Here is an 11,464-nt window from a genome sequence, read left to right as displayed (position 1 = left end):
CGAAATACAAATAGAACTCTTCAATCGGACATGTTGACTGTCCTAACGTACAGCGCCATAGTCTGATTTTGTGGAGTGTGAAGAACGGAGAAGGAACAGGTTTCTTGTAACGAAATGTGAAATACCCAGATGAGGTAATTCTTCATGACAATATTTTGTTTAATGTCGTAAACATTATCTAGCCTATGTGTTTTATTAACTAAAAAAAACCCACCATGACAGTATTGATAGACCAATGTACAGATGTAAAAGTTCTGCCGTCACAGACGGCACCATCCTCAGCCCGAGTTTCTTCTGACCCTACACCAGACATGGTGTCAGGACCAGAGGAAACCCGAGCTATATGTCCTCGTATAGTGATTTTAGTTAGTCAACTCAGTGGTTCTGTCTCGGCTTTTATATCTGGTTACAGATCAATGAATGGCGACACAGTTGATGAGGTTCAGCATTTTATTGCTTTTAAAATGTAATAGTGATGAGCAGATGAAATATGATATCAAAATAAACACACAATGCTGATGTAATTCAACCAAAAGGTTAAAAACTGTAGTGTATTTTAGTGTGTGACGAAGACTTCAAGGAAGGTAAAGGTGGTTCAATGTATGGTATGTGTGCCTTGAAGTCCTCTAGGGTTGTAAATTGCGCTGATGTTGATGTTGGAAGGAGATTCCATTGTGTTACTGTGTGTGGAAAGAATGAATATTTTTAGAAGTTTCCTTTAATTTGTGTAGCAGAAATGGACCGGGTCGATCAGTGGCGACCAGCTGGTAGCTCAATTATAGAGTATCCAGCTATTGTTCTGAGGTCCTGGGTTCGAACCCTGGTCTGGCTGTGAATTTTTAGCTCACATGGTCCAAAGGACCAAGGTGAGCTTATGCCATACTGTGGTGTCCATCTGTCATCCGTCCGTCAACAATCAACTTCTTCTTCATAACCGCTCAACAGAATTTGTCCAAATTTGGTCAGAAGCATCCTTATGAGGTGGGGATTAGAAATTGTACAAATGGTGGGGCTGACCCCTGTGGGGGTGAGGGGCGGGACCAAAAGGGTTCAATTTGGCTAAATTGATGTAAACGACTTCTTCTCTGAAACTTAACAATGAATATTGCTCATATTTGACTGGTTGCATCCTTAAAGGGTAGGGATTCAAAATTGTACAAATGGTGGGGCTGACCCCATGGGGGCATGAGGGGTGGGGCCAGAAGGGGTCAATTTGGCAAAATTGATATAAACAACTTCTTCTCTGAAACTAAGCAATGGATATCGCTCATATTTGACTGGTACCATCCTTAAAGAGTAGGTATTCAAAATTGTACAAATGGTGGGGCTGACACCATGGGGGCATGAGGGGCGGGCCAAAAGGGGTCAATTTGGCTAAATTGATATAAACGACTTCTTCTTTGAAAAAAAAAGCAATGGATATCGCTCATATTTGACTGGTAGCATCCCTATGGGGTAGGGATTCAAAATTGTACAAATGGTGGGGCTGACCCTCCAGTTCTTTTTTGGGGGCCGATTTGGGGCCGAATTTCGGCCCCATTCCCCACAGCAAATCTGGATATTTTTCCCAATCCGACCAGTTAAAATTCCCAATTGAATGATCTTTAAAAAAATAATGTCTTTAAAAATCTGGATGGTGCCGTCCCGTCTATGTTTTATTGGTTATTCTGGCCTGATAAAGGGAGATAATGCTCTAGAGTCTAAATAAATATAGCATAGATCCATATTTGTGTCTACTTGTTATTTTTACAATTATATACATTTTTCCCAATTTACCTGTTGCCAGGCATTTTTTCCCAATCCCGAAGCCATAGGTGCCATTCCCAAAGTAGTGAAAAAAGCCCTGCCCCCTTGGGCCTGAGGGGTGGGCCCAAAAGGTGTCAATTTGGCTAAATTGATATAAACAACTTCTTTTCTGAAACATAGCAATGGATATCGCTCATATTTGACTGGTAGCATCCTTATGGGGTAGGGATTCAAAATTGTACAAAAGGTGGGGCTGACCCCCTGGGGGTCTGAGGGGCGGGCCCAGAAGGGGTCAATTTGACTAAATTGATATAAACGACTTCTTCTCTGGAACTAAGCAAAGTATGACATTGATTTTTCTGTGGTAATATATCAAGGAGGCTGGGATTCAAATTTATACAAATAATGGGGCTGACAACATAATCATACATCAACAAATAAAGCTATTAGCAAATGGAACATACCCTAAACATTATTTTGATGTTTGATCAAATAAACCAGCTGAGCGATACAGACCCTCTGGGCCTCTTGTCTACTCTTACATTTGGTGCTGTGACCAAACCTTGTTTCAAGTGAGGTGAATACTTCACAAGGGGACACCAGAACCTGGGTTGTGAGTTATTAGGTTTTCGGGGTGAAAGACTTAAAAAGGTGTGTGTAGGCGACATGTTTGTAGTATTGCCCATTAATGTATTTTGTAGATGTCTGTATCTTGTATCCACCCCTGCCCCTCAGAGGGGGATAAATATACACAAAAATAGTAAAATACCCTGACTATATAATTCCTACAAAGGGAAAAGTCTATCCAAATTAACAACAGAATTACTTACTATATCATGCCTAATGATACAGGGAGACTCCCACTCCCCTAACACCTTGGTTTCAGAGAGTATATTGTTCCTTTTCTCTACTTTCTCCTCTTTAGCTTCTGACAATTGTTGTTGTGATGAGGATTGTTCCTGATAGTCTGATTTTGAGACTGACCAATCCTGGTCACTTTTGGATGTTGCCATTTTTGATGAAAAGTTAAATTTGTTATAGTCCTGAAGATATTTGTTTTTATAATATTGCTATACATTTAGTTATTTATTGCTCTTTCTTATTCAGTTTTATATGGTCATAAACAAATATTAAATAAAATACAATTGTAAATGTAATGACCATAATTATGTTACTATAATCAATGAATTCAAGTTTTCCATTCCCCGTATCAGAATGTTAACATCACCATATCTTTAAATTTTCCAGCCTTTGAATTCATTCACGTCATGTACACTTACTTCCCTCTTGTCATGATGATAAATCTGTTACTTTCAAGCAGAAAAGTTCCAGTTTTTGTTTAGTTTTTGTTCTAGCTGAAAAGTTCCAGTTTTTGTTCAGAATTAAAACTAAGATCTGAATATTGTCATTATAGAGTGCAAACAGAGCTGGACAGTCGTTGTGACCAGTAACTATATGTACAGGTATAATGTACAATAGATTGTTGACCTGTTTAGACCTTATTTGATATTACATGCTGGTTGTGTAATGTTATTGACAATCTAATAATTGTATTGAAGAGATATAGGTTGTGTATATAGTATGTCAGTGTGGGTCTTGTTTACAAACCAAGGTGTTAAGATATACAGTTGTACCTACAGTTTACCTGGGGTGTATTATCTTATAGGTATATTGGTACAGGCTGATTCAATGAGATATTTTTAGGTCACCTCCAGATTTTTACCTGGGGTGTATTATCTTATAGGTATATGGGTACAGGCTGATCCAATGAGATATTTTTAGGTCACCTCCAGATTTTTACCTGGGGTGTATTATCTTATAGATATTATATATATATGGGTACTGGCTGAACCAAATGAGATAATTTTAGGTCACCTCCAGATCATGTTATTTAGTAATATGCCTGCCTATGTCTGTCACTGTGCTTATTTTTTTATTTAAAATGGTATTTTAAAACAATTGTTGTATTGTATTACTTCTTCTTAGTATCCTTAGAACCTATTTTGATAAAAAAAAATATAGTTGGTTCCCTGACCCCTTTGACCTTAAGGGGTATGCCCTACAGGGTCAAATTGGCTGAAACCTTTGAAGTCTTTTACTTCAGAGAAAGATATAACAGATCTCAATAGGATGGAAAGTCTAAACATCTAGTGCTTTATCAAAAGATAAAATTTAACCATTCCTTAATCTTGTCTCACACCCACCCCGAAAGACTGAAGTATATCCATGGGACGGCAGTTTGATAGTTTTATTACACCCTTTCCTACCCAATGCAGTATTGTTTGCTGAAACAGTATGCACATATTTATAAGAAGTTTTGAAAATTGTATGATCAAACAAAACCGTTTGTCTTGTCCTTTGTTTTGGTGATAGGGAGACTTGACTGTTGAGTGTGTTAATTCAGGAACCTGCAAATTTGTTTCAGGAACAATAAATATTTAACAAAACATTCTTTTCTTTCCAGGAAAAACTGAAAGTAGGATGTCTCGATTTGATGTGGAGAAGTTTAATCCGGCTCCGGATCCTGATCTGATCTGTTGTATCTGCCAGTGTGTATTGGATTCTCCTATGGAGAGTCCATGCAGACATGTCTTCTGCAAGATCTGTATCGAAACATGGCTTGCAAACCATCACAACTGTCCCACCTGTCGTCGCAGCCTGAGAACTCGACGACTCAAGCCAGTCCTTCCTCTGGTACAAAACATGATCAATCGTCTTCAGATGTCCTGTGATTTCAGCATAAATGGTTGCAAGGAAATTCTCATTCTTGAACAATATGATAGCCATTTGAAAGTATGTGACTATGAGAAATTAAAATGCCGGTTCAGTAAGTGTGGCATTGAACTCCTTCGGAAAGATTTGAGTGAACATGAAGAAGAGTTGTGTAAATTTCGAGAAAAGAAATGTAACAAACAATGTGGTCTCATGATACCAATTTCTGTCTTTGACACTCATGACTGCTTTGCAGAACTCCAGAAATTTGCAACTGGCAAGTACTTTTAGTTCATTTTAAATTATGGTAACAAGAAAAGCATTTTCTTTCGTAAAGTTGATTGTGTTATCAGGTACAAGACACATGTATTATTTTCTTAAAGCTGTATTATATGTTATATTTAATTTTCTCTGTAAGTTAAGTAATTAATTACAAACTACCATTATTTACATTTTCATCTTTGAAAAAAACCATATTTATCAGTTGTTACAATAATAGTTCAATTGGTTGAGCATTGGACAATGACAGGTGAAGGTCAGGGCTGTGGAGTTCAATCGCTACCCCAGGTCACAGATTTTTGTTTCTCAGGAAGCCGAGCTGTTCACATAGTGATTAATCATACTATCCATCACACTGTTTATAAAGTTTAAACATCCAATTTGTAATAATTTGTTCTCCTTTCTTCATAATTTCAGAAAGTACAGCACTTGTGGAAACTTTGAAAAAGAGCGTCAAAGAATTGACAGAATTGACAAAGACAATGAAAAAAAACTTGGAAGATCTGTCAAGAGAACTACAGGGACGAAGACATCGTTCTCCTTTTTCATCACCAACCTACTCTCCTTACTCGTTCACCAGTAGTGGTGATGAATCAGATTTGTCCAATTTCATACTGGATGATTATAGCAATGATAGGTTCGATGACAATCACAACACTGAGCGCAATATTCCACCTGCCACCAGTGCCCTCCAGATGTACATGGACCGAACACGAGACCAGCGTAATGTAAGATGGCGCTCAGGAAACCCTAATAGAAATGTAGAGGTGATTGACTTGGTCCAGCCTGTAAATAGTAACAGAACAGACAACAATAATACTACAAATGAAAATGTTTCTACTCAAGGCACTTCAACAAGTCAATTGCCAAGCAGACCTAATACCAATGATGTGAATGGAAACCAAGTTTTGGGAAATAACACAGCTGCAGGGAGACAAGCTACACCAGAATCCAGACAAGACAGTCATAGTAATGAGGCTGCCTTAACAACACGTGTCAGTAGCACACGGTCTCGTAGTCACATATGGGACTCTGATATCAGTGTTTTGTCATCATCGTCTTCTTCATCCTCATCTTCATCTGATGATGATGTAGATAGAGACTTTGGTATAGAACACGGTGAGAATGGTGGATATGAAGAGAGGGACAGAAACAGTGATCTATATACATATTCTTTTTCATCTACACCAATTAATTCCCCAAACAGATCTGTCAGAAGTCGGTCCAGCAGTCGGTCAACCATTCACGATGACCATGGAAGTCAAATGCATAGGGGCATCAGTTCTTCACGAGATACTAATCAAAGTGTGTCCGAAATTTATTCTGAAGATGAGAGCGACATTTCTTACAGTTCAACAAGTAGCTCAGAATATGAAAGTCCAGCAAGAGTGCCTGACACCCGTCATCAGTCTGATTACTCCAGTGACCAGCACACATCAGTGAACCTGACCAGAAATACTGTAGATTCTTGGAGGAACACATATAGTTCCTGTGCAGATAGAACTAGAAGTTCTCACAATTCTAGCCTAAATCAGTCTTATCCTTCATTATGCCAAACAGATCATAATACTACAGTTAACATGGACCAATCAACTTGTATTGTAGAATCTGAACAAGAGCCCAATTCTAGCATTGACCATTCGTCTCATGTAGAAAATTCTAAATGGGACAGACACACTACCAGAACTAGGTCAGCTGGCAGTGATCCAAACATCAAAACTGACCAGACGACTTCGGTCAGTAGTCATGTAGCCACTCTAATGGATCTGTCTAACTGTGGCTCGGACCAAACTAGGAATGAGATACCCAGTGACCAGAATGATGTAATTTTGGTCAGCGTGGAAAAGGGCTCTCGTCCCGTCCAAGGAAATAACATTTACTACAATTCAGAACCAGTCAAATGTAATGAGAATGCTTCCTCTGCCCGTGGTGGGATGTCACCTAGTGTCAATAACACAGACACTACATCACCACACATGGAAAACACAGTAAACAATGCTAAGGAAAAGAGGTATGTTAAAGTTGAAAGAGACATGGAAAACAGAACTGCTGAAATGTCGCCTAGTTCATTTTCAGCCATTTGGTCGAGGAAGCGTAAACATGACAGCAGTAGTTCAAGCATATCTAGTCAAGAACGATCACCAAGAAAACGATTTATAAACTCAGACAAGGCTTTTTACGGTAATAAATCCAGTGTTTCATCAAGTATTTCTGATGTGCCAGAGACGGTATCAACACAAAACTCTTCTGCTGAGATTGTTCCTGTTACTTGTCAGGATCAGGAGCAAGTTTCTGGACTATCTTTAGAGAACATGAGGGCTTCTGTCATCACTTCCTCTCATACTGGAGGAGAGACAACTTGCATGACCACAAATACTACCACCATATCTGTTTCTAGTCTAGAAATGTGTAATTCTTCCTCACACATTACTGAGAATAATCCAGTCACACAGCTGTCAGTTCTCAACAACATATCAAGCCAAGCAATGTGTGTAGTAACTGGGTTTTCTCCAGGACATGCAAACAATGAAGCTCCAGTATCAGAAAAGACAGCAATGGAAACCCAAGGTATGGATCCTAGCCTGAATACAACTTTTGATCTACGTGGATATAATTCAGACACTGATGACACGTGGGAACCACAGGACAGTGTTGCAGACAGTGCCAGCGATTTAGATTACGTTGAGATGACCCCAGGTTCTGACACAGATACAAATGGTAACACCAACCATACAAACCAGCCAGTGACCAGAAATACTGGTGGCTCACGGTCAGAAAGTGATGACACTTGGGAGCCAAGAATTAGCAGAGATGACAACGGTGTTTCAGATGATGATGATTCTTACCTGTCAGAGCTCGACATTGACACGGACAGTAGCTACGAGGTGAGAATTCCTATGTCTGTTGCCCAGCTATTAGATAAATATGCCTCTGAGGATCATGACTCTGATGACAGCTGGACACCTCATTGAACAGTTGGTGATAAGGTCAATATGTTTGTTATGTGCAAGCTTACATTACTACTTTCAGAGTAAGCTTGATCAGAAACTGTTGTGACTATAATAGGAGCAAAATCACTCTGGTAATACATAATTAATGAGCATGTGTAGAGAAACAAGAAGTTTTACAATGTACGTCTTGTTGACTATGGTTCAAGCACTGATTTGATTTGGTCCGACCACAGCAACTAGACATCATATGCACATTGGTCGTAACTTGGAAGCACAACATTGATTGGTGTTTGTTTATCCAAGTCTGGAATGTCATTAGATGGAACAGCCTGAGTGTAGTTTATAATAGTTGATGATCAAACTCGCTTCAGTGTGTGATATCAAACATAACTGGACCTCTTGTGGTCAATACTGCATATATGTATTAGAAAGAGCTAATGTTTTCGGTTTCCCAAGTCTGAAAAGTAGTTGACCTCAGTGATAAATTAAGTGGTTTTTTTCATGCTGATATACAATGGATGATATATTTTTACATATCAAAATGTTAATGAAATGAAACGTGAATACATGTTTTTACTAAAATCAGTTTTGAAACATTTGCATGTCTGTTATGTAGTTCCAGATTCTGTCAATTTTGGGTGTTTTTCTATAATACATATATATTTGAAAATTTTATTATAAGTCAATGTTTTTTTTTGTTAAAGTATTTCGTAAAGTGAAACCTGAACTGCCTATAAGCCAGAATACCTGTCTAAGGCTTTAAACAACCTATATTTAATACCATTTAAGGGATAACTTATTGATGTTTTATATCTAATTACTTGTTATCAGGGACTCTCTCTTTTCTTAGGATCACATGACAGGTATTAAATTAAACTATCTGTATGAAACTTTTATTAAATTATTTTAATTTCTAACAGCTAGCATTTAAATGATGGTACATGTACAAGTGTATGAAGGATTTACCTGGTCATGATCAGTTCTATCAGTGCATACATGATAACATCTTTAATGTTGATTTGTGAATGACACCAGGAACATTAAACAATAGTTTCATGGTGGATACAGTTATTATAAACAAGCGATGGGACTTGCTCATTATCGTAGATTGCTGAATAACTGGGTTACTTCTGTCCACCTCCTATTGGAACATTTGTAATCAATTGTGATACATATACATACATTAAATCCATTAATATCCTCTGCTCGGAAAGCTTTGGTCTTGTCATATAGCATAAGGAAGGAAATTGCTTTCGACTTGGAGGCTCTTAGAAATCCTGAGTTTTAAGGTAAACATAGATTATTAGGTAACATGAGGTTTGTTGTATGCAAGCTACCATACAGGTATTTCCTTCACGGAATTTAACACATATCTTTATAAATGGTGATCTAGTCTTTATTTGTTAATATCATACTTGAAAGTTATGCAACAATATGTTGAACCAAATTTTAAGGGAGATAACTCTTCATTCACAGGTTTTAAGTTAGCAAAACATTATAGATATGTTAATTGTCCTGGAGGATTTGTTTTGCCTGGTTTGTTGATATATTGCTGTAAATATAGTCATTTTATGGACAATAATATTAAAGTGCTTCTTGCAGTAGTGAATATTTCAAACCTATTGAAAATTTGTAAATACACATATCATAAATTATGCTAATTTGATTTATAAAAATTACTTTGGGAACTAAAGATATAGTTGAACTGACGTGTACATTTACAGGACCTCTGATCTCAGTTTCCACTTATAATGTCGCTCAATTTGTATGTTTGTTAGCTTATGAACTTTAAGGAATAAGAAGTATGGCTTTCAATCTTTTTAATACACTGTATGTGTATTCTAATGTGGGATAAATAGTTGAAAAGAATGAAAGTTGACAATCTGCTTCAGAAATTTCATGCCATAAAATATGCTTAATATGTATTTATAGAACTGATCAAGCCAACAAGTGATTAATAATAAAAAATGTTTATGTAACATTTGCTTGTGTAGACTCACAGTATGTGTGGAGATGATTTGATTGTTGGTCCCCCTCTGGTACTATTGGAGGAGGTACTCACCCCCTCATTCCATGTGCTGTCGTTGCGTAACATTGTCCAGGGTATATCTCATTTACATAATACACGTAATCCTTCGCTTAAAACTACCATTTCACATGCGAGTAACACGAGAGTTCAATTTGGCAGAGTGTTGTATATAATCACATCAGTACTGAATTGAGTTATTTCCCTTAGATTAATGTATGCCACTGTGTTACTGTAGCTTATCTCTTTAAGCATAGGTACTTGGCACAAATTCTCATCCATGGTCCATATATACATCCGTTATATGTATATGGACTGTGGGTTGGGAGCTTGTTCTAAGTCCCTGTACTTCAAACTATGACATCTTCATTTGCCTATTTCATATGGGAGTACTTCCTGGGATAATGTGTTGCTGTATTCTGAAATTGAGTCATGATAAGAGTTATGGCTCTTTGTTTACTAGTAATTGCTTACAACACTCTGCTTTGTTTCATTTGTTTCATGCATTAATACTTTATTCTTCTGTTATATTGTTTCTTTATGAGAGGAAAGACTGAATAAAAGATGAATCTACATGCAAGCTTTTTATTGAATGATTGATGTTGCATTCTGATATAATGTATGTATGCATTTAAATAAGTACAATGTATATGCATATAAACACTATGTTTTTATGTTTTATGTACATTGTTTTGTATTTCCTGACAGGCATTTCATATAACATGAATGGATACTTCATCTGCATTCTAATCAGGGTAAACAAATGTGTTCGAAACAGACTGAAAATAGGAACGACTCACGGGACACAAGTATGCGTGTGAACTACCGTGTAAATCGGACTTGTCCAAAGTGTTGGAAAAAAAAACCAAAGCAGGAGAAAACTGGACTGTCTGGTCAAAAAACATTTCAGAAACAATGGATACTTTGGGCCTATAGCGGTTTAAATCATGATAGTGTTAATATAAATTACGTCTGACTTTCCTCCGAACCGACGATATTTTCTCCGTCTAAAGTGTGTGTGAATTACCTGATGACGTACATTCCAACCCCAGAAAGTACACTACATGAATTGAAAACAGTATATTAATTTGGAATCATCTGATACGAACGCTAATTCAAAAGGAGATAACGTTCTTGTAAAACATGTAATATTTAAAGGTAGCGTATGCTTTTGACTACATACGAGGGATGATTGATATGTTGTGAGCCTCGTATTGAAGGAGATGCTCAAGGATGTTAATAGGACGTTAAACAAAATAAACTAAACCAAACCAAATTTTAAATCCTACTATTCTCCGACTATATAGGGCCGTGTACCTAAAGACTGGTCTCGTTTGGTTAGTGTAAACAAGGCAAGCGGCTTTTGCAAAATGGACAAATCAATGAAAGAGCAGTGATCCAATATTTGGATAAAAACACCTGAGGATATCCATAATGTTATGCTTGCAACACTAGGGAAAGATGCCCCTTCATTTGCTACAGTGAAAAGGTGGGTGGCAGAATTTAAGCGCGGCCGACAGAGCCTTGAGAATGACCCCCGTACGCGTCCTGGAAGGCCTGTCAATGTTGCAACCCCAGAAATGGTCAATAAAGTTGATGATATTGTTACGACTGACAGACGAGTCACAGAAAGATATAGTCAGTAGAGTTGGCATTTCACAGGAAAGAGTACGATGAGAAAGCTTTCGGCCCGATGGATACCAAGACTTCTGACAGTTGATCAGAAACACACCAGGCGCACATAGTCACG

The 11,464-nt window shown here is 37.6% G+C and overlaps 1 protein-coding gene across 1 annotated transcript; it reads left to right on the top strand.

Moving 5' to 3' along the window:
• The first annotated feature begins 7 nt into the window (after positions 1 to 7).
• On the top strand, positions 8 to 10,289 carry LOC117331336 (uncharacterized protein DDB_G0287625-like). Its single transcript, XM_033890017.1, has 3 exons — positions 8 to 134; positions 4,211 to 4,735; positions 5,155 to 10,289. The coding sequence occupies exons 2-3, from the start codon at positions 4,228 to 4,230 to the stop codon at positions 7,707 to 7,709; spliced, it is 3,063 nt and encodes a 1,020-aa protein (XP_033745908.1). The 5' UTR covers positions 8 to 134; positions 4,211 to 4,227; the 3' UTR covers positions 7,710 to 10,289.
• Positions 10,290 to 11,464: the final 1,175 nt, after the last annotated feature.

Source organism: Pecten maximus, chromosome 1 (assembly GCF_902652985.1).
Source record: "Pecten maximus chromosome 1, xPecMax1.1, whole genome shotgun sequence".
In the NCBI taxonomy this organism is placed as follows: Eukaryota; Metazoa; Mollusca; class Bivalvia; order Pectinida; family Pectinidae; genus Pecten; species Pecten maximus.
The sequence above is the reverse complement of the archived record's forward strand: the minus strand, read 5'-3'. Positions and strand labels throughout refer to the sequence as shown.

What these genes read in the sequence shown, in the direction of transcription:
- LOC117331336 (XM_033890017.1), top strand. Translation starts at nt 4,228, where the DNA reads ATGTCTCGATTTGATGTGGAGAAGTTTAATCCGGCTCCGGATCCTGAT. An exon ending in ACTCCAGAAATTTGCAACTG is followed by an intron (nt 4,736 to 5,154) that starts GCAAGTACTTTT and finishes TCATAATTTCAG; the next exon opens with AAAGTACAGCACTTGTGGAA.